The sequence below is a fragment of the Ptychodera flava genome, chromosome 7, assembly GCF_041260155.1.
Source record: "Ptychodera flava strain L36383 chromosome 7, AS_Pfla_20210202, whole genome shotgun sequence".
Lineage (NCBI taxonomy): Eukaryota > Metazoa > Hemichordata > Enteropneusta > Ptychoderidae > Ptychodera > Ptychodera flava.
In genome coordinates, this window is record NC_091934.1 from 30,241,601 (window position 1) to 30,265,902 (window position 24,302).

Consider the following 24,302-nt stretch of genomic DNA (forward strand, 5'->3'; position numbering starts at 1 on the left):
TATTCAAGTAATTCTAAATGAACACGATTTGCATTGATATATAAGTATATATTTACTTTTTAATTAATCACAGTAATTAGTTCCTTATTTATTCGTGAATCATTGAATGAATTATATTCTTGAAGCAAACAACAAGCCTGGCTTGTCATCCTCCTGTCGCAAAATAGCTGTACAACCACAAATTACAAGAATTTTCTCGAATACGATGATTTGGTCAGTCACATTTTTGTAGGTTGTGATATATACAGTCACTGAAATCACGTGATTCATCTATGCCGTTGATGATGCTGTTCTTAAGCGGTTATAGTTTGAGATGCTTTCCATGGTAGTATTTTACATAATTATTGTATTTGTTATACCCTTTTATAAAGATATGGTAACACATAATCACAACCACAGTAAGTATGCCTACTGCCAATCAGAACAGAAAATCTTCATTTCAGACCATAATTATTATAATAATGTGGAAACATACAGCGGCGTGGACTTTTAATGATTGAAATACAACATTAAGATTCGTTCCACGAAAATGATCCCATGCCAGCTTATGCTGCAAGATACTGATTAAATATCAGACTTACATACATCATCTACATTGTCCCGCCGGACGTCACGTTTACCAGCACTGTGATCGAATGAAACCATTTCAAGCAAGATTGAAGACCGGCAAATTGTGTTTTGGTTATGCTGTCGTTTCATTTCAAATTGTTCCTGTTGGATCTACCATAGAAGATAAACTTCTAACACAAATTGATAATGGGATGGTGTAACTTTTATATATCACAGACAAGCTTTCACAGCCCTTGACTGCCAAAAAAGTCAAGGCCCATTGGAAAAGTACCCGCTTGCTAAGAATATGACCTTGCATCCATACCGATTGCAAAATTCGTAATCTGGGACCAGCAAAAAATGATCAGAGTGAACCAGGAGTTCGAGTGTTTGTTCGAGATTATGTTTTTACCGGTGTATGCATACTATCCGCCTGATAAATCACATGTTTGGCATATTGTATGAGTACTGATCGACTCATAGGAATTAAGTCATATTATTGTTTCTTGCGAATAGATCCATCAGACCGCAGACAGATAATTCACTTGAGGAAATGGCAAAAATTAGTGTGTTGAAAGCATTTATGCCTTTTTATAAAAGCATTTTGGGCGTGTTTTGAGAAGAAAATCATGCAATATACCTACAAATGTATGACATAAGCGATAATGAGCTAAATGTTGTATTTAAAAAATTGTTATTAATGTTCAGTTATTCGATATAATGAAGGCTATACCTCAGGTCGCCATTTTAAAATTTTGCAAATTGGTATATTATACAAATTATTGCATGGTAAAGTATACTTTCAAAATTGTCCTTAGCAAAATCTTGGCAAAAAATAAAAGTGAGTTTTATTCATTATAAATGAGGTTATACAGCAGGCCGTTATCATGAACTTATGTAAATAAGCATATCATGCAAACTATTTAACGGCAAGGTATACTTTTTTTTCGTATTTAACATTTTATTGGGTTGGTTTACAAAAGTTTATTTTCCAATTGTTACAGGAATGTATTTTACATGTCTTATGGATTTCATGTAGTAATACAGGTTATAATACAGGTTATAATGAAGGTTTTGTACTTGTAAATAAAAGGAATATTAAGTTGGCACCCACAAGAGAAAGAGAGAAAGAGAAAAAGAAAACAACTTATAATCTTAAAACTGTCCCCATTTCTTAAGATGAGAGTTCAACTTATTCTTTTTGTTAGCAATATGAAATTCCAAGTTTTGTATATTTTGCAGATACTTTTTGAAAGCACCCAAACTTGGTTTTTGTTTTTGATATTTTGATCTATAAATGTAGTATTTAGCAACAAGGATTACAAAGTTTAAAAATAAAGAAAATCTTCCATTTCCAAGAATAATTTGTCTGACAGTTGAGCGACTCTGAAATCAAATTCTATTTCCCCATACCCTATAAATTCCCTCCAAAGATTCCACTACAAATATACATTCATGAAACAAATGAACCAGTGTTTCACTCTGTTCCTCACAGAAGGTACATTTCTCAGATTCAACTCTTGGTGGCGTCATTTTTGACAACGTTACATTGGTTGGAAGTATATTATGCAGTCTCTCAGCTTATTATCAATTGTCACTTTATAAGGTAACTGATACAAGAAATCCCAATCTTCAATAAATTCATTAAACACTTTAGTAACAAATACTTCAGATTTTGGGTAATAAAATTACAATCATTTATCCACTTGGACACATGTCTTGTATTACAACATTTTACCTCTTTACACACCATGCCAATCTTAAATAAAATATCATTTTCAGGAACTCTAAAGCTGTCAATCATCTGCTTATCTACTTTTCGTTTCCATTCTTTTGTTATGGCATTAATAAGTCCAAACCATCGCAACACAGATGAATTTGGAACTCCCATTTGTGTTACTTTTTCCCATGAAATAATTTTACCATTTTGATCAAATGATTGTCCCAAAATACAGAATATTTTATCGTACAAATTCTTTAAAGAACATGGATTTTGCCTGAAATAAAATGTTTTGATTATTCCAGATTATCTGGTCAAGTACCTTTCTTCATCATATTTGTATAATTATTTACTTCCGACCAAACCTGTAACATACATCTATGAAAATTAGAAAAATTCACAGATAATTTAAAATTAAAATTTAACAAAATTTCTATACCCCCTATTCTTTCAAATTCTTTCATAACAATTATTTTCCACGGGTGTCTTATACCAGAATCACAAAGTCTTCTAATCCAATTATAAATTGTTCTAACATCTGGCATAGAGATTTCCCTTTGTTCTACAGTACCAATCATTGTTTGTCGAGAAATCTTATCAGGACCCTTCCAAAGAAACTTACAAATCAAAGAATAACCCTTTTCAAATCAATACATGGAATTTCAATCATATTCATTACGGACTGAATTCTAGAAATGCCCATACTTTTAATTATTTGAATTTTTCCCAGAATAGTCAGGTCTCTACTTTTCCAAAAAATTTAAGCTACATCTGAGTTTTTCGAAAGGTTCTGCAAAATTCATATCGACAGCTCTTTCTCTATCGTATGAAATGTAAAGTCCAACTACTTTAAATGAGTCATCTGTCAACTTTACCTCCAAAGGTTTATCTTTACAATTTTTTTGTTTTCCAAGCCACATAGCTTCACTTTTATTTATATTTACTTTGACCTGAAACACTTGTAAATCTGTCCAATAATTTAAAAAGATTTCTTGCAGAATCTACATCTTGTATAAAGCAAGTAAGATCATCTGCTAATCCCCATGTACATCAATACTTTTTATATCTTTCTCAGACCTGAGAGAAATAAAAAAAATTTCCAAAGCCAGCAAAATAACATTTGTGATATAGAATCTCCTTGTCTGACTCCCCTGAATAATTTAAAATAACTTGTACTTGTGCCCTTATTTATGACACAACTTTCACTATTTTTATAACATGTTTTAATCAAATTTATAAAACTTTGTCCAAAATTGAAAATTTTTAAAACTTTAAACAGGTATGACCATTCAACTGAGTCAAATGCTTTTTCTAAATCAACTGTCATCAAGATACCAGGAAGATTCATATCTTCTGTGTAATTCATCACCCCTTCAATAAGTCTGATTACATCACCAATAATGTGTCTATTTCTTACAAAAGCTGATTGAGTTTCATGTAGTAACGCAGGACTAATATTTTCCAACCTTTCTGCCAAACACTTTGTTACTCTCTTATAATCAACGTTTAATAAAGTTACAGGTCTCCAGTTACGAATATACTTTTGTCTTTCCTTTTTTTAATAAGGGAAATTACACCTTGTCTTTGGGATGAAGAAAATTCACTCCAAAAAAGAAGTTCAGCAAAAATGTTTTAATAAGTTCCCAAAATTGTAAATAAAATTCACAAGATATACCATCATTTCCAGGAGTCTTATTATTTTCATGGACTTCAAGGCTATTAATTAGTGCTTCATCTTCAGTAATTGGACCATCACATGAATTTGACATTTCATCATCTAATATTGGAATGTTACAATTATTTAGGAAAAAACTTTCATTTCTAACATATTACTTGTATTATGGTCAAGCTTGGATGAATATAAGTTCTGAAAAAAAAATTCTTAATTTCCTGATTTATTTTATCTAGTCCCCTAATTTCAATTCCATCCTCCCAAATACTTTCTAAATTGTCTTTAGCAAAACCGTAGCAAAAATAAAAAGTGAATATTGAGTTGTTCTTTATAAATAAGGTTATGCAGCTGGCTGCCATCGTAGAAATTAGCAAATTAGCATATCAATCAAATACTGAATGGTAACATATACTTTTTATATTGACTTTAGCAAAGTCATGATGAAAAGAACAATAAAAGCGAAATTACAAAATATACAGATTATGAGGATCCTCTATCTGAGGGAAAATATGACATATAGGCAGCAACTTGATTAGGCTAATTAACTGTAATTGCCCAATGTTGAAAGAGTGCCAGTAACAATATATTTTTGTTTTGGTGGGCCTGACAAACAATATCCATCGAGAAAAACAATTAAGAAGACAAAACAAGGTTTAGCGCAACGGCTTCCTGGTTACATGAAAACTATTGTCCTGCAGACTGATATCCTGCATGTAAACGTCTGGTCTCTTACGGACGTCTCTGACTTTTAAGAGCACTTCTCTAATCTCGCTTTCTGGAATATGACTAACCATGTTATTTTCGGGCAAGAAGAAATTTGGCACATTGCCTTGTTCCAGGAAACTTCCCAGTTGATCGAAAAAATCGAGCGAGAAAACGGTCTGCGAGGTGAAACTCTGTCCACTTTTCAGCTGGTGTTGTTCACTAACCCAGAACATGGTCGTCTTCATGTGATAAGAGGAGAGTACCTTAGGTTCCTGGGAACAGAGTGGATATCAATCAAACGTTATGATATTTTCTAGCATTTTTACACGTTGTCAATCTGGTCGCAAAATCCAGCGCTAGCAAATGAATGCTTTCATGTTTACATGTACGGCTTGAATATGATGAAACGAAATCAACTACATGGTGGCAAAAACAGAAACATTATTTTGAGACACGTATGGCTCTGCAAATGAGTGCACTGTTGTCGAAGTGGTAAGAGGGATATTCAAAAGGTCTTCACAATACGGTTACTAACCTTCAAATACATTCGCCAAATCTTCTTCACAACGAGGTAGAACATCCTCTGTTTCTCTGTGAAAGTGTGAGCCAGGGTCCTTTCAGCCAAGAGAAAGAGAGTCTCCATTGCAGACACTCGTCACCGCCTTCCCCTGGATAGGATTTTGGTACGACATGGCAACCGGCAACGATGATCGCATTAATAACATCACTGGCTGGCCATTTCCGATCTCGTGTTTCCCACTTCTTAGCTATAGACGGCCATTCTTTACAGACCAAGGCCAAGGCACAATCCACAGTTTGCTCAATTCTGCCATTGTTTTACCATCTGAAAGTCGCATGGTAATCACCAAATGTGTATTGATTAGTACGATATGAACATAATAGCTTGAATAAAAATGACAGGATGCTACCTTTATTTGTAATCTAACTTTATAAACATCTAAATAATTGAACGTTTGACTTAGAAATACCAACGTAACTATTCCATCGGAACTAACAATACGGGATCTTAATCGTCAATCATTCAAGAGAGCGTTAATCATCACAGAGAGTTATCTTGTAAAGAACAAACAAGATCAATACTAATTATAAATTGTCGTGCTCATTTAAATTTCATTTTAATGACCATACCGTCGGTTATAATAAGCCTTTTTTTCATACCTTCAGATGTTGCTTCATAGAAAACACTTATGGTTTGAACTGGTCCTTGTTGCAACAACTCTACTCTACCGCCAGTTCCAGCAGTACGGTCTATCCCAGCATATTTCCGAGACGTTTTGTCAATTTTTGATTGAACGGCAGGTAAACGCGAACGTACGTAATCTCCTTGGATCTTCAGCAGTTTAGATCTCGAGAGAAAGTGGTCTTCCTGGCCAGTGTCAGATGAGAATGTAGTACAGAGCCTGTTCACAAATTCTTTTGTGAAAACTTCTGTCTTGTCCCGTCTTAAGTGTATGTATACGTAACCAGGCTGGGAAGCGTTGACCCACTCTAAATGTGGATTGCCCTTCTGTTTCTCGGGAAAACCAATCCTTTCAAGTTTGCTGACTAATGACTCTAAGCCTCTCTTTCGACTCCACGGAAGAAAACTCCATGCTCCACTAACATCAATATCAACGCTGCTGCAACTGGCATATTGATTTGTAATCTCGACGCCATCAGTTACTATCGCTCGCAAATCACTATCTGCAGCTTCTGTTACCATGGCAACTGGTATCATCAAATCCATCTCGTCTATGAAGTAACGTGTAGTTCCGGCACTGTGGTCTGTGATGGCAAATCCCTCGTAGTACTCCCTGTCCACACATACCCATCAACGGACTTCAGATTGTTGAAGCATGGTTTCAAAATATACTTGAATATTTCAGCCAAGCGACCAGTAAGCTTGTTTGGTTCCTTCGTGTTCACATTTTCGCGTTCCCATATCAGGAGCACTTGCCCATTGCATCGGATCAATCCATTTAAATCTTTGATGACTGTCTTCGAAATTGGATCGATTCTCATAATGGACTGGTTTAATGTTAATGCATAATAGGCAAAGTTCGATAATAATGTCAGAGTATCAGCTTCGCCGGAGCGTTCCTGATTGACACGTTTTGCGATGTCTCTATTGCTGTCATGTAACCACGAGAAGTTGAAGTAGTCATCGACAGCAGCTTTTGCATTTAATAAAAAGGATGTAGAAGAAAACACACATAAGTATGAATTTTGAACTATGAAAAACTGGTTTACTATTCCATAAATATGGATGTTGTGATGGACTTATAAAAATGACAGATGACTGATCAATAGAAATTGGCTGTGATTTTAACTAAAAGGATGACTAAAACTGCTCCTATAAAATATAAAAAATAACTGTCATATCCATCAGGGCTCGAATCAGAATAGCAGAGTTATTTAAAAGGATCAAGGCATAAATTGATGATTTTGTTGTACATGCCACCAATATAACCTTCATGGCTGTCCTTTGAAAATTATAGACAATCGAAACAGACAAACGACCGGGAAGACACTCTACAACGTGTAAAACTATGCTGCTTTGGAATTATCGTGCTCCCATCATCCACATAAACGTCTCTTAGATCTATAATGAAGATAATATCCACATTGGCTTGGCTTAATATCTTGTATACTTTGTTTTAGATTGTTGCATCAAACCTATATTCGTATGGCATAAGATGTGACAATTACTTTATTCCTTACCAAATCATATTATTACTATAAAACTACTAATTCTCAGGCTACATTCACAAACACCTCGGGGAGGGCGAAGACTTGACGTGGGATTCGAAAATATAAAGGGTATGTTTGGGGTATTTGAGGGGAGTTTGGGACTTTAAGGAGGAGTGAAACGAAAATGTGTCTGATTGATATGGAATGTTTTGGGTTGTCCCAAAACAATAAGTCACAAATAATAATTTGTATAGAATATACACGTACACACACTTCTGCATGATGTTTCAAGTCGATGAAAAAGAGATAATCTTTTTGCAGTAAATAATTATATCTACTTCTTTAACCACTATTGGCTATTCCAACTGCTATTGGCCATTGACTTTCATGTAAAGTGAATCAACATTTTTGGTGAAAAACTAAACCTAATTTCTTGTACACATATACAGTATTTAACTTTCACTTCAAACAAAATATATTTTCATCGATTATCAAACTTGTGTAATGTACATCAATAGCTTGTTTTAGGGGAACATCATTAATTGTCTGCCCCATAGACTACCATGTATTATGATTTGTTACTTTTTGATGAAGGATTATATCGATCTCATCTTCCGTTCATATAATTGCCCTAAAATGGCGACCCTCTCCTAAGGCATGCATGAATTTTAATGACCCTTCAAAATTCTTGCTCGAGAAATAGCGACCTATGCTAAAATTCACTGAATTCCTCCTATAATTTCTGTCCAGTCCCTAAGACTGAATGAAAGCAGTTGATAACCGTACTGAAAACAACTTGTTAGACAACCTTTCTATATATTAGCACTTAAACAGTGGAAAGCACGCTAGGACACTTTAAATAAGGCAATATTGGAAAAGTATACACACTCTGACTGGCCTTTCAGTAAAAACCAACATGAGCGACTTTACTCCATTTACAACTGTGATTTTCGGGTGGTTTTGTTTTGTATATCAACTGCAGTTTCTCGTTCCGCTCCTGAAGCGATATGGAAAGAACGTTTTTGAGCATATCCACACAGCCATAGTGTGTTGTGTACAGTCAGCATTGTTTTTTGCAGTGTTGCAACTGAAAATTTCAGTGTGTTTAGATCAACAATTAAATTTCCAGTAATCAGCATCGTTATTGCCTAAAATTGAATTCAAGTCCGGAATAGTTCATTTGTCATCAATAACAATGATTACGGTCTTTACCAGTATTTTGCAAAACAGAATGTTTGTTATTCTAGCATGCTGTGGGGAGTAGAACAAGAAACTGCAGTTTACACACAGATAGCAAAACATACTGAAAAATTGGCCAAAAGGTACAAGAAATGTCCCCTTTATCTTAATTATATTCACTTTTTCTGACAGGCGATCATCTTGTTTCCCAACCCATTTTACGTGATCGGTATTTTTCTGTTTTTCAGTAATAGAAAATGTCAAAACAACGCACCTTTTCACCAGAAGAGAAACACACACAGACACAAAATCTGTTCGGTCCGTTTCAAAATCGGGCATTCGAACGCATTTTGAATTTGTTACGGGGGCATTTGAAACGAAGCAGGAAACTTTTTTGTAATCTTCCGCCCCTCAAGTAGTGTTTGTGAATGCAGTCTTACCGTACAGATTCGCTTGTTGGTCATCCCCCTCGTCTATTACCATTCGTATCTTAACGCGGTGGAATGCTTCTGCTTCTTCTAAACCTGTCAGAATAAGGTAGGACTCTGCAAAGCAATGGAAACATAAATGTATGATTAACAAGTGCCAATACATTATTTTTCGGATAGTATGGCATTTTTTTTCGTAATAAGCCCAAAGACATACTATAAGTTAAGACTAGTGTGATCTGGTCGAGCTAACATCGCTGACCCTGCCCATAAGCTACCGGCCACTTCCATCAGCTTTTCAACGCCTGAAAGGTTGTCGTAGACTGAAAGATCCGTCGCTAGAGAGCCGATTTGGATGGGCTGTTCTGGCTGTTCTTGCTACCGGAACAGAGTTCAGATATGCCGAGTACCGAGGTGCCGAGATGTTCGGCAAAGAACCAAAAATAGCCGACCGCTGATCCGCAGAACAAGAACACGACTCTGGTACTGTACGGGAGCAGACGAGAACAAAATGGGGGAAGTAAATTTTTTGAAAAAAACTTCTCTGAAATGATTCGAATTTCATTTCCAACTCAATTTGTACGTTGTCTCTCATCTTCGAAATGTCAATAATGGCCTACTTTGTATTTGTAGTGAATGAAATGAAAGTGACCCATGCGGGACTCAAACCCACATCCCCTGAATACATTTCGGATGCTCTACCAACTGACCTAATGGATCAGTCGGAATTACTGTGGTCAGTCCTGTCACTTAGATGGGGCTCTTCATTTCATGTGCGTGTATAGTGAGTTTTGGCTATACTCATTACCTAATCTTTCTGCATAAGGATCCTATGGATGAAACAGGGACTCGTACAGAAGTCGCCAACTTAGGAATTGACTTTTTGGTAATGAGGATCAGTCTTACAAATGATGCAAAGCCAGAGAAAAGTAATTTTTAGGGTTTGAAATTGTGACTCACCCCACTATACGAATTTTTATTTATTTTTGTAGTGAATGAAATGAAAAGTGTCCCATGCGCACTCGCCCCGATCCCTAAATATGGAAGTGCTCATGAAGAATAATTTTGGGGGCAAAGGTAATGAAGTGTCCAATCAGATCCGAGCACAGAGTCCAAGGCCGTTACCTACTTTACGTACCTCTGCCGTGTTTTGATTCTGCTTCGCGAAGAAACGTGCTTGTCGTTGTCCATAAAAGTATGTTTTTTCTCTTTTCTAAGCATCTCCTTATTTCTAACTGTGTCAGATAAAAAAGGCGAGGTTGTTCGTGAAACGATTTTAAGGATAGGTTTTGGTGTGCGTACGATCGGCGGTACCTATGGAGGTATTCATCCGTACGCTTGTGCAACTGCCGAGCTCAACCAGCATGCTCGATCTGTCTTCAATTCCAATGAAGATTCAATTCAATTCCAATGAAGATTCAATTCCAATGAAGAATTGTCCCCGAGGTTATCGTTCGCCCAGTTAAAGCGATGAAATTAGTTTCTTCGCTTCGATAAAGTGTGTATGTGCGATGTATGATAGTGAGCATGCGTGCGTGAGTGCTTCACGAACTCTACAACGTGTTGAGCGGTCTCAGTCAGAAAAATGTAACAACTTAGCCGGCTATTGAACCACTCTTTTTTGGGAGTGGAGATTTAGCCGAGTGGTTCTCTCTGTGGCCTCTCCGCTAGGCGACTGATGCCGTATGTTGTGGGTTCGAATCCGATTGAAAACTAGCCGTATTCATAAGTCTTAGTTTTGCAGTCTTGTTTCCGTATGATAATCCCAACGATGTGTGGTATGGTCAAACGTTGTGGCCGTTTTATGATAGTACCATGAAAACTAAGCTGCAAAGCAACACGGTGTCACTGTCGCGTGATCGAGGTAAAAGCGTGCGGGTGATAACATGGTGAATAGAACTGTTCAGAGGGAAACACGATCGTTGACATGGGCAGTAATTGAAAACTCACATTGATAGAAGGTGACCAAGTCAAAGTTATCGAGAGAAAATTTGACCATTATGACCTTCTTTGTTTTAAGTTAGATTGCAACTTTGATGATTTGAATAAACTGTCAAGATACACTCTTTCGCCAGCCTACATTTATACCATAAATATTTTCCAGCCACCACATGGGCCATGTATCACAGGAAACTGTAAACCAGGCGAGAAGCAGAAGTGAGAGAAAAAGGGGAATACAAAGATCGACAAGGCAGTGGAGCAATCCTGTCATTTGAACATCACATCACAATCACATTTATTCAATAAGATGAAACTTCATCTGTCATCAAAGAAGCCATAGAAAAAGTGGAAGGAAACAAAAAATTTCATCATTGAACAACACAAAAAACAGTCTGTGAAATTGTTCCAGTAGTACTACCCGAGACAAACATTCGTGTTGTCAATTTTAATTTCATTTCATAAACTTAATACTTCATCGAGTATCACGTAGTATTTCAGTCTTTGTGAAGCCCTTTTACTGATATTTTCCTTTTTTTTGTCTTAGCGTTATTGTGGAACATGTAGAATCACATGGAATGTAACATCAAAATTCAATTTATTAACTTCATGATGTACATAGTTTAAAAAAGAAACAACATCCGAACACAGGATTACACACATAGTATTGAGGTACAAGCATTTCTTTTTCGGAGTGTCAATAGACAGAAACCGGCTATTGACAGGCGCCTGTCAATAGACAAAAAATGGCTATTGACACGTGGGACGTTTTTTGCCAAAATTCACCACATTTTAGCAAAATAAACTCGGCCTTTCTCAACTTAAATGAAGAACACATTATTTTTCCATGAAAAATTTACAAAATAAGTGCTAAGTAGCAAAAGCCATCATACGCGGTGCTGTACTGTACTCGGCTGAGCTATAACGGCCTTTCTTTTTACCTTCACGGTACAATCGAGCTACCTCCGTGACGTGTTTTGTTGCAAAAAACCGTCAACTATGAAAATCTGTTATTTTTGAACATATGTTATTCTCAGCATCACAAACATATATGCCTCGAAGGCTATGTGTCACCCTAAATAGTTATATTTGAGCTCGGTAAACAGAATCCGCAGTATTTTGTGACCCGGAAGTAAATTGTGTTCGGCTCAATATACCATACATTGCCTATCGACAGCGAGCTCCGACTCGGAGCAAAACTGCCCACGTTCCATGAACCTTTCTTCAAGGCCAGTGCAATGCTATCTGTGCAAAATTTGTGGTCATTTATACTTTATGTTATGGAAAACCTCCCTTAGTGTAACATGGACGTAGCTGACTAACTTTGGATTTCGATTTCGTTAATGTCATGTCCATGCAGCGAGTTGGAGGTTGGCGTACTTCCCCACAACTCTCCCGCCGCCGCCCACATTCCGATATCCCGCATACACGAAGCTCAGGACTGCCAGAAAGATTGCAGGAAACCCGTAGTTCAGCTCTGTTGTGGTTTGTAAGTTGACATCATTGCTTGTTGGAGAGGTTTTTCCGGGATTGGGAGCCATGGCCATGCAAATCTACACTTTTCATTGCACTGCGCCCGTTTGGATCGCCTCTAAATCAGGCAGACAATGAAAAATTGTAAAACCAAATGACCAGATCGTGGCCAAGGGTTCAAAGATCAGTATCCGCATACAGGCAAGATCATTCGCCAATGAAATCTTTCGTTTCAAAGCGTTAAAGTTGGGGATAGGAAATTTGTGTAGCTGGAAGCCTTTTTGTTTATATAGGACCTAAAAGCTGCTACCTGATTGGCTCAAAGGTTGGTACAATGAGAGACGCTGTCCTAATTGAATATTCATGAGCACTTCCATATATAGCGATCGGGACGAGTGATGCAGGACTCGAACCCACATCCCCGAATACATTTCAGATGCTCTACCAACTGAGCTAATGCATCAGTCAGAATTACGGTGGTCAGTCCTGTCACTTAGATGGGGCTCTTCATTTCTTGTAAATAAAACTCATTACCTAATCTTTCTGCCTGAGGATCCTATGGATTGAACAGGGACTCGCACAGAAGTCACCAACTTAGGAATTGTCTTTCTGATAATGAGGATCAGTCATACGAATGATGCAACTTTTTGGTAATGAGAATCAGTCATACGAATGATGCAAAGCCAGAGAAATGTAATTTTTTGGGTTTGAAATTGTGACTCACCCCACTATACGAATTTTTATTTATTTTTGTAGTGAATGATAAAGTGGTCCATGCGGGACTCGAACCAACATCCCCCGAATACATTAAGGATGCTGTACTAGCTGAGCTAATGGATCAGTCGGAATTACTTTGTTCAGTCCTGTCACTCAGATGGGGCTCTACATTTCATGTGCGTGTATAGTGAGTTTTGGCTAAACTCATTACCTAATCTTTCTGCCTACGGATCCTATGGATTCAACAGGGACTCGCACAGAAGTCACCAACTTAGGAATTGATTTTTGGTAATGAGGATCAGTCATACGAATGATGCAAAGCCAGAGAAGTGTAATTTTTTGGGTTTGAAATTGTGACTCACCTCACTATACGAATTTTATTTATTTTGTAGTGAATGAAATGAAAAGTGACCCATGCAGGACTCGAACCCACATCCCCCGAATACATTTCGGATGCTCTACCAAATGAGCTAATTGATCAGTCGGAATTACTGTGTTCAGTCCTGTCAATCAGGTGGGGCTCTTCATTTCATGTGCGTGTATAGTGAGTTTTGGCTAAACTCATTAACTTATCTTTCTGCCAGCTTCTCAACTGTTGATCAACATGCGGGTGACCAGAGAAAATGATTTCAATGGTACACAGGTAAACGAATTGATAGATTACTGGAAATATTAGCGAAGAAGTGGTTTGATGGAATTTTAAAAATCTGTGAATAAATTCAATATATTTCCCTTAATATAAACAAAAGTTCCGAGTTACTCTAAATTAAATGAAAACTAGTGGCGTTTTTTAATGTTCTTTCAGTTTTGTTTTCCCAGATCGCAAGAAATTTTATGAATTCTGGGTTATGGATAAATTAGTCATTAAAAAAACTGAACTGGATAAAAAGGGATAGAATGTCTATTTTATTCTTCTTGTGCAATATCAGCTGGATTGCGAGTTATTGCTTCTCCTTCATTTTCCATGTTCTTTGGGAAGAAAAAAAACAAGTATGTAATAAACTTAACATTCCTCATTAGAGTAACTGCACTGACTGTATGCTTCGAGATTAAACTGTTTTTACCGATTCCTATCAAGCCTGTACACGTAATTTTATGACATACAATAATATTTACACCACTTGTATTTTATAAGACATGAGTGACATTAATTCAAATTGCATTGCTCTCGTTGCATGTGCCTGACAACAAAATACAACTGTTTCATGACAATTTATCTTAATTTTCACTTTTTTGAAACGGAATTTTCATTCAAATTAATTTTACCACTCATATCTTCCTTGTTATGGGAAATTATTCACTGTTTCTTGTTAAAGGCTTACATAAACTTTGAAGTACATAGTATTAATGATCAAACATAATAATGTCGGAAATAACATTTATTGTTCAGTATATAATACAGATAAATAAAATTCTTGGTTGTTTGTTGTCATTAAATCTCCAAAGTTTCACTGAATTTCCATTAGAAACGTTACATGAGTCAGCGAGTGATTTTTGCATATTCTTAGGTATGTTACATAGATGTTTGTCCTAACTAAGTTGTATACATGTTTTCGCAGAGGCAATGTCATAGAAATCAGGTTCTGTTTGAATCATTTTGTGCTTGTCTTTAAAATAATTAAAAATTATACCAAAAATAAAACCTTTAAAGCTTGCTATAACAAAACAATCATTCCAAGGTCACTATCCACTCTCATCGGCTTATGGGGTACACATTGGAAGTCAGTGAATACATGGGGTGGTAGGGTAATATGGGGAGTCAAACTGTTGAACAACAAGTCCCTTTCGGAGCTTCGCTACCCTGAATTCGAAGTAGGTGAGAAATTCGGGATGTTGTATGGCAAGGCACTGGTGTTTTTCGCATTCGCATTGGAAAATTCCCCAATGATGTTAACTAGTTTCTTGATGTCGGTCTCTTTGAAATGACGTCGATGGTAACTAGATTTGGAACGAGTTCCGAAGGCGCCTACACGAAGTTCTTTTCTTAGGTAGAGTATACAATACTTATAAGTATGCTAACCCTAACCCTAATTCTAAACCCCTCCAAAAGTTGCATTTGATGTGGATGTGCTCCTCCCAAGGGAGGTCCGCGATATGGTGATTTCCAGGTATGAGGGTACCTAAAAGAAGTCTTATCCTGGATTTCGCGTCATCACAACGACGAAAGTACTCAGATGGGACGGAGATGAAAATTTGTCGATCTATTTCAAGCTGTGCATTTCGCCATTTCATTTCTAGACGCCATAGATGTTTCCTGTGTAGAAGGGGATGCCCACGAGTGTCTCCACAAAGGTTAGGCCAGCTAGTCAACTGGTTGACGAGTTTTTTCGTTGGTGCCTAGTAGTCTTTACAGGATTGGGCAAGGTGGCTAACCCTTGATTGGGATTGCTTAAAGGGTGCCTACTAGTATCATTGAGTGTGTGCGAGCAAAATAAGAACAAAACAAAGAAGAAGGTAAATCTTAATTCACTTTAGGTACTGTGGGTTCATAGAATTCTGATGCAGCTACATGCAGTCTCCGTTTCCGAGATGTGTGTCTAGGGCACGTTAAAGTTTGCATGTCGGTATACTGTCAAATGTCTGCTTTTCTTTTGAAAGAGTACCTTTTCAACTAAGGAAGACTCATCACGCGTATCCGCTCACCAAAACTACCACCTCTCAGGTACCTTTAACGGGTACCGTCGACAAGACCCAACAGAACACGGCCGGACTTTCAGTCGGTTAGAGATGTAAATGAGTCATGTTGTCTAACTGATTTTTAGTTAATGTATGAAAAAATGCATTTGTACATAATGTGTTTTTGTACATGACTATGGCATTCGAATTAAAGTTTTAAGAAAAGGAATAAACGATATTACCTGTATGATACAACAATTGATATTAGGAGTGGGTTATAATCATGAATATGATAATGGTTGATGTATCATTCAGAAGTTTTGAGGTATGGGTGAAGTTTTGTATTAGTGCGAGGAAAGAGCACATTAACTGACATTGGGTAGCCAACCAGAACCCCAGCCAAATTCTATAACAATAGGCTATATTCTTGAGCAAAGCGATACGGTTTTAAATAATTAATCGTATTTATCTAGGCTCAAAGATTGGGACCTTGTCAAGAATACTGCCACGAAAGTCTGACATTTGCTCTGAATATGAACGTCAGCGCCGTGCATGTTCCTGTTTCAACGATGATTCAAATATGATTGAAAATTACCCACAGCATGTGATATTATTCCAAGAGTAGTTCAAATATTTAGAGCTTGGATCGTCGAGGAAAAACACTTTAATTTTGAAAAATTAAAACATTTCTTGGCTTGTGCGTCGATAAGTATCTTATTTTCTCATATTTTTCTTCGTTCAGTTCGGAAATGCTCGGAATTTAATGGCAGTGTCACCATTCGTCTTCAACTCGCAGTAACATCTTCAGTATATCACTCGCACTTTCCTTAGCCGAATGAAGACAAATTTAGGGAGTGATATATAAATGTGTTCTTCAAATATCGATAAATAATTGACACTTTCATGGTATATGCACATTTAGGGAACCCACTGTATTTTTTTCATAAGAATGTTTTTTCTCAGAATAATGCATTATTCTATAATGCTAGTCGGGGAACTTTGGCTTTCCGTCTAGGGTAAGTGTTTAGTCTTTGGTTTTAGTAAAAAAGAAAGAATTTTTGATTTTACCTTCGCCTTCTAAATCTGGTTGTTCGCAGGGTTCCGAAAATCCACTTGGTACATTAATGTTAGACAGTTTGTCGATGATTGAGATCTGCAGACATCTGCCCGTAACGGCAATCAAGGGGTAAACATCTGTAGTGAGTAGGTAAATATATAATAGTGCCCAACTTCAAAATATTTGCCAATATATGTTCATAAATTTGAGTCAATAAACACATGCAAAGTCTATAGACGTGTTGCATTACCGATGATACATATTCAATAGCTTCAGCACTTAGGGAGCATTCGTTATTTACGGGGAGGGGGGGGTTGGTGGAATTTGAGCGACAAATGAAACGTAAAAAGCGACCCCCCCTCCAAATCAAATTTCTAAAATTTGACCCCCCTCAATTCATCAATTGTAAAATGTGACCCCCCCCCCATGAAAAAAAAATTTCATCAGATTTGATTCATTAACCCTTCGCACCCTGGGGCCCCGGGCTGAAAAAGTTTCCTCACATACTAGAGAATCAACATTTTTGGTGAAATGCCAAAATCAAATTTTTTGCACACACATGAACTTGTAATCGCTCTAGTCTAATCAAGTACACTAATATCAATAATCAAGAGTTGATAAATATACAGATTTACCTAGTTTTATATTGGAAAAATATTATTCATAGTTTCCATATAGACAAGATAGTGAATCAACATTTCGGTGACATTCGAAAATCAAATTTCTTGCACAAACATCCACTTGTTACCACCCTAGTCTAATCAAGTAAATTAATATCAATAATCAAGCGTACATAAATACACAGATTTAACTAGTTTTATATTGGAAAAAATATTCATAGTTTCCTCTGACAAGATAGTGACTTAACAATTCGGTGAAATTCCAAAATCAAATTTCTTGCCCACACATGCACTGGTAACTACCCTAGTATTATCAAGTACATTAATATCAATAATCAGAGTCTATAAATACACAGATTTAGCTAGTTTTGTATTTAAAAGAAATTATTCATAGCTTCTCATAGATTATGTATGGAGGACCTGTGTATTTTCTATTTTGCCTGGGAGTTCTGTGTGTTATCACTGTATACCTAGGGAGTCCAAGACGGAACTTTTCAGAGAGTGTTTTACGTTGCATGCTGCACTGGCACTGGAAGGTTTGAGTGTCAGCGTGTGCTTTTTAAGTCAGATATTTCTCTATTTTGAGTCTTACTCAAGTCAGCAGATATGTAAAGAAACCGGTGAGTGGCAGAGATCGAATTTTATGCGGATCGGACTGTTTATTTAAACCCTACGCCATCCTCTACTTTAGTTGATGGAACGAACATTGCTCACACAAGTGAAAGCCGTGCCGTATATTTGCAATATACGCACTGCACGCTAAGATGATAATATCACCACAAGTTGAAAGCTGATCTTTCTGCAGCAAATTGTGTGTTAACTGTGAACTTTATTCCGTTTATGAGTTCAGTCAGATGTCTGAGATTGTCATGATAACATTATTTATGATCGTTCCACTGAACTTTTGTCGATGTGCGGATTTAGCAGAGGAAGACTTCAGATTAGTTCGGCTTGTCCCGACCGGAAGTGTAAACAAAGATCTAACTTCTAAGATGGCTGCTCCGTGGTAGCTGAACTGGACGCTGCTTAGCAGTGAATTGCGTGTGTTGTCGCCGACTTTCATGTGCAGACATTACACGGGACTTACAATTGTGCTCATCATCGAACATTAGTTAAAGTCGCGTGTGAACTATTTGTGTTTCCCAGCCGCGTGGTCAAGTCTGAGGTACCTCTGCGGTTGTTTTCCATAGAAATTGTTAAGCATTTAGAAAGGGTTTGAACAGAGTTTTTGTTCTGAAAGTGTGACTCCTGCCGTCGGGAGGTCGATCAGTACGGTTACTGTTACCATGGAGTAATATTTATAGTTTTGAAGTACGGTTTTACTATTTTATATGTAGACCCCGATATTTGACACAATATAGTAATATCAGAAGTTTGTTTGTTACATTATGACTGTGTGTTGGTTCCTCATTTCATGCCCCATGCTGTGTAGCCCTGCGTACAGGTGTGTGCACGTGTGTTCCCAGCATTATATGGCCTCTACCAAAGCCCTGCAATGGTCTTTGAACAGACTTGAGGTCTCTGCGGCCTGGATCTGGACCGCAATGAAGACTAAACGGTCTTTTTGGCCGAAATTCTGCTCTATTGGGGCAAAATCCTTTCCCTGCCTACCTTTACCTCCTAACCAATCCCAGAAAAGATGCGATTGACTTCTCCTAACGTCCAAAACCACTCATTTTCTGAAACATAACATACTCGACAAGTTGTTTACCCATGGAGATCCCCATTTTGAATCTCGCTGCAGAGACCCAGTTATCTCCACAGACCGTTGCAGGGCTGTGGTGGAGGCCGTATACGCCAGGAACACACGTACAGACCTGTACTCAGGACTACATGCTTTGTTGCTGCTCTAGAGAGGTTAACGCCAGTCTCGGACTTGTTGGCCCTGCTAGAGAAATAAATTTGGCTGAGCTTCGGTCGGTCATTATTCTGCCGTCTCGAAACATCGGTTACACAAGCAACATTTCAGTGAAATTCCAAAGTCAATTTTGTTTCTCCATAACTCAATACAAACCTTTGTAAAATTTGACCCCCCCTTCAATCATTGATTGTAAAATTTGACCCCCCCCCTAAAAAGCGGTTTTGTAAAAGTCAACCCCCCCCTGATTTCCACCAACCCCCCCCTCCCCGTAAATAACGAAGCTCCCTTACCTTCAGGGAGTTCCTGAAAGCAATGCCTTGGTCCTTCCCATTGTAATAATGCGAAGTGTTTTGTTAGGAAGTTGTATAATTGCAATTCGATCACCCTCAGATATGAATGCCAAATTGAGGTTGTATTTGCCTTCACAGTGCTTGAAATCTTTCTTACGAATGCAATCTCTGTAAAAGAGATGTCATTTTTGATATCAATAAGGTAGAAATGCTTACCTTCCTTCCTACCTACCTACCTAAATACGAGCACGCATACACATCCATCCATCCATATATATTGTGATGTATCCCAACGACTGTTTAGAATTTTAGTATTTTGAATTTAGTTGCAATGACAGACAATGACTCTGACCGACAATAACCTTACATGTGATGCATCATGAGAATGGTCCCTCCTTATTTATTTTCCGGACCTTTGAAGTAACAGTTATCTTCCTCTAGTGAAATATTGTTTAACAACTGCTCAGCAATGACAACAGATGGCTTCATCCTGTTTGACATTGTACTTAAAGGGTAAGTTCACCAAGGATGATTTTACTATGTGATAGCTTTGTGGTCACTTACCCTGTCAGATTTTGTGTCGCTGTTTACAACCGAATCCTAGTGACCTCAAGCTTCCCCGTCCATTTAACAATTGAATGGAGTGACAGTTCTGACTATATTCCTACAACCATATATTCCTGAAGCTTGTGGTAGATTTGGTGGTGACTAGTAAACAGCAACACAAAATCTGACAGTGGACAATCTATTATAAGTGATTCATCGTTTATGTAAGGATACTCAGTATAAACAATAGTTATATAAATACGCACAGCCTGGTTTGAGCGTGGGTGAGTAGACAATGCCATCCAATCGAAAGATCGTCCCTTCAATATCACATGATGCAAGCTCCAAGCCTGGAGATTCTTTCTCATGATTAAAATTGCATGGAGTTGATGAAGTCCTAAACTGCAACTTCCTGTACTTTTTTATTGGTTTTTGTAAAAAATAGCGAGTTATAAATGGTGAAAAAAGCTTTTCCAGGGTAAGTGACCACAAAGCTAGCACATATGTAAAAATAATTCTTGGTGAACTTACCCTTCAAATTGGAGCGACCTCCCGACCTTAGCTTCTGCTCTTTAGTTAAATAAACATATAGACCAAAGTAATGGCATATATGTAGATTTGAAGACGATTTAAGTTGTACTCTTTCTAGAGAGCAACACTCTTTTTTCGCACTCCTTTGCTCGACCACAGACCCCCTCGACGCAGACAATGAGATTTAGATGCTCTGAGACTTTGACGTACTGACGTCAGTGAGAAGCCCAGTCAGTGTGACTGTGGTGGACCACGTCTTTGCAGACGACCGACCTTTCTAGACACTGTTATCACGTTAAAGTATCATGAGTCAAGTATTCGAATGACGGTATACTGCTCGCCTGTATGTGCACTATTAGCCTATCCCTTACAAGGGCAATAGCGGGACAGCACGGCCACCATGAACAATCTGCGTACCGGAACGATTACCACCAAACTACCACTCGACCACACCACATGACAAGACACACATACATACGTAGGTACGCTGGTACCTATACGTACGTAGTACGTACCTACCTACATACACATGCATTCACACAAGCAAGTTACTACATAAAATCCAGCAAAGCATCAAGCCAACTATGTTGTTGCTCTTTACAACTAACATGCAGACTTCGGCAAGGAATAGCATTTTGTGCCAAAATGGACGCCATCCTTACCTCAAGAACCATATTCCGGAGCTCTCCCCGCAGTTTTCCTTTGATAAACGTCATTAGGAAGGTCCTTGTAGATGGTGACACCTACATTAATATAAAATATATTTATATACTATTCGTTGGATACTAGCGTAAGGAGAGAGACAGAATGTAAACCGATGATTAAAGAACCATGTGCGTGATATCCACATATATATCTATGCTATGCTAACGTATTGTGCCATCTTGAAAGAGAGAAAACGAGTAATAAGAGGTTTTTATATTTTATTTTAATAGTTTTGATTGGAGTCCAGTAAGAGCTTGTTAAGGTCGTTATAACAGTTCCTTTATCTCTTGATAACGAATAATGATTCTCGTATGCATGAGTTCTTTAAGTTTGTAATCAAAAAGCATTGTTATGATGACTTAATTTTTATTTTTCTGTTTTACATCCTTTCCTTACTCTTGTACTTTGAAACTGTAGCATTATGTTTTTATATAAGATTTTCTGGAATTACTATTTTTTTTGGTAATAAAATTCTGATATTTTGAATGAGGGGCATTTTAATCTTGTTGATCATGATTTTAATCACTGTTTTGAGTGTCAGTTTTTAATTTAAACCCATGCCATTTTAGTATAATGCAACATAAGAAGTCGTTTTTGCTACATGTACTCTTGTTTCAAGTGAAATATTAAATTTCAGAAATAGTAACAGTATTCAGATATGAAGGCGCCATACCAAAGTCAAGTGATCCTGCGGTACTTTCGGGGTCTATCTTGTCAATTTGTATTTCAAAAGGCCTTCCCGTCACTAACGGTTTGTCGGTTACAAAGACTGCCTTGTCGAGGGGCGATACACAGCGTTCAGAGTCGATTCTGTATGCAACGCGCCCGCTCTCTTCATGCCGATCGGTCACTGACCGCTAAAAAGTGCAAATGGTCCTGGTCTTCCGAAGCTTGCGCAGAACATATCGGACAGTCCTGCAATTGAGAATCACTATATTATTTCCTATACAGGACCTCAGTCAATCGTCTTTACAAAAGAATATCAACTAATATAAGAGATAACTAGTAATTTGGCACAAACCAAAGTAGACTTCCACATTTTTAACATGGGTAGATAGTAACTCACATACAAAGGTTAGTTGCATAGTCGTCCATGTTAGAGCGTTTCACAGGTCTCCTACTTTTATGTCTTTATAAATTCAGAATTGGGCGTAAGCTATCAAATCTTTGTTATCAGTCTATGACAGTTCGCCTGTTCCAAACTCGAAATGCATTTTTGTGCTCAATAATATTCGAACATTGCTATTTTTCTCAGACTTAAAAATATTACTGTAACAATTAACCTTTATAATATACTCCAAAGCTGGGCCTACCGACTTAAATAAGAATGCCCGGAGGGCGAATACAAGTTTGTAATCTAAACTCACGAATTGTGTTCTCCTCTCTGTGTCATCTGTGTTATCCCGAACCTCTTCTTCTTGCAATTCAGTCATTTGACTTTTGTCCAACAGCGGTTTCAAATTTTCCGGTAGTCCTCCGTAGAACTCACTTATCAGATCCAACAGAATGGTATTCTGTAGTCAGAAGGGAATAAGTGAGCAGGTCTCTTCAGAACTGACACTCACCTTGTAGAGGCATGTGAGGTGACGCTCAATGAAAAGAGTGGGCGACAGTAAAAGCGGCGCCACTAAGTCCGATAATTTCAACATGTTCAGTGTTCTACTTAATTACAGTGGACGCGACTGGAAATGAGACACCCAATTTGCAAATTACCCAGCTGTATTTCTGGCCATATAGTGAATTCACTTGGAAATTAGCAAGTGACTTTGTTAATTTGTCAGCGATATCGTTTTACACTTCAGTCATACATTTTGTGCAAGTAGGGGGCATGTTGCCATAAAGCGTATCTGGGTTTGAATAATTCAGTGTAGGGGTGGCTGCTTGGTGCTCCATGGGATTCAAAATGAATATAGATAATAATAATATGTGGAATAATATTGTACAGAGGAGCCAAAGTAAAGCACTAAATAAAGATATGTCATCAAGCTACATTTGGTCTCATTTCCTGCTCTCTGAATTTCAACAAAATCTCCATCATGTTCATGAACTGCAAGTGTTGTGTTACGAATGAGTGGTTTCTTCCAAACAGAACGGCCAATGATTGGATATGACATTTTGGTGGCAAAACTTCAAAGACCGATGATCAGTCAAAACAATGTGTCCCGCGCAGACAGTGTGTCTTGGGAAATTGAAAACAACTGCACTGTAGACAGGGTGTCTGGCGAAATTGAAAACAGCTGCACTGATCTTCATATAACTAACAAGACACTGTGATAAGGTCAAGCTATGTACAAGAAAATTTGTTTGGTCTGCAGACGATAAATTACAGTAACACCAGTTTTTTCCTTTGATTATGCTATACCATAGCATAACAAATTAGTTATCTGAATAGACGTATACCATTTAGGACATAACTTTGTGACCTAAACGCCAGAGTCGCTCATGTTGATCGGTAAGTCTTATGTCCCTATGTCCTATCTGCGTTCATTCATTGGCTGCCTATATGTCCTCAAGTCCTATCAATATTTACTGTTCCGAATCCAGTTCATTCATTGGCCGCCTTATGTTCTTGTCTCTGCCTCACTTTCGAGTGTTACTTGTCTCGTCCTGCCATGTGCTCATCATTGTAATGTACAGCTGTATCTGCACGCTTAGCAAAGCAGTCCCAGACTCCAGGTGTTTCATTCATCACTCTCAAACAATGACTGACAGTAACCTTTGTGGAGCCGCCAATTATAATGGATTCAACCACAACGTATCACCATGACACTCTTAGGTCAAATACGCACCTCTTTACGATTTCTAAATGGTCATATAATCCACCCCCCGTCTTTGTTTGTATCTGTGGTTACCGTAGCTCCTCTACTAAAATATTCGAATTACTGCATGACCTCTATAATACCAATTTATATGAGTGTGTGTGTGTGTGTGTTTTTGTGTGTGTGTGTGTGTGTGTGTGTGTAGGTGTGCGCGCACACACACACACACACACACAATGTCAGCG

General features: G+C 37.7%; 2 protein-coding genes and 1 long non-coding RNA gene across 3 annotated transcripts in view; all 3 read right to left on the bottom strand.

Moving 5' to 3' along the window:
• Window positions 1–4,858: 4,858 nt before the first annotated feature.
• LOC139136193 (uncharacterized) lies at window positions 4,859–16,894 on the bottom strand. Its single transcript, XM_070703937.1, has 5 exons — window positions 16,757–16,894; window positions 8,957–9,061; window positions 5,826–6,820; window positions 5,182–5,490; window positions 4,859–4,918 (listed from the first exon to the last, which is right to left on the bottom strand). The coding sequence occupies exons 2-3, from the start codon at window positions 8,997–8,999 to the stop codon at window positions 6,399–6,401; spliced, it is 465 nt and encodes a 154-aa protein (XP_070560038.1). The 5' UTR covers window positions 9,000–9,061; window positions 16,757–16,894; the 3' UTR covers window positions 4,859–4,918; window positions 5,182–5,490; window positions 5,826–6,398.
• A 2,678-nt stretch (window positions 16,895–19,572) lies between these two features.
• Window positions 19,573–22,119, bottom strand: LOC139137228 (uncharacterized). Its single transcript, XR_011553351.1, has 3 exons — window positions 21,972–22,119; window positions 21,256–21,336; window positions 19,573–19,684 (listed from the first exon to the last, which is right to left on the bottom strand). It is a non-coding gene; the product is annotated as an uncharacterized lncRNA (long non-coding RNA).
• A 13-nt stretch (window positions 22,120–22,132) lies between these two features.
• The window catches only part of LOC139136432 (uncharacterized), a 50,986-nt gene continuing 48,816 nt past the window's right edge, over window positions 22,133–24,302 (bottom strand). Inside the window, exons 8-9 of the mRNA XM_070704157.1 lie at window positions 22,666–22,812; window positions 22,133–22,213 (exon numbers count right to left, since the gene is read on the bottom strand). Coding sequence (XP_070560258.1) covers window positions 22,133–22,213; window positions 22,666–22,812 — 228 coding nt within the window. The remainder of the gene's footprint in view (window positions 22,214–22,665; window positions 22,813–24,302) is intronic.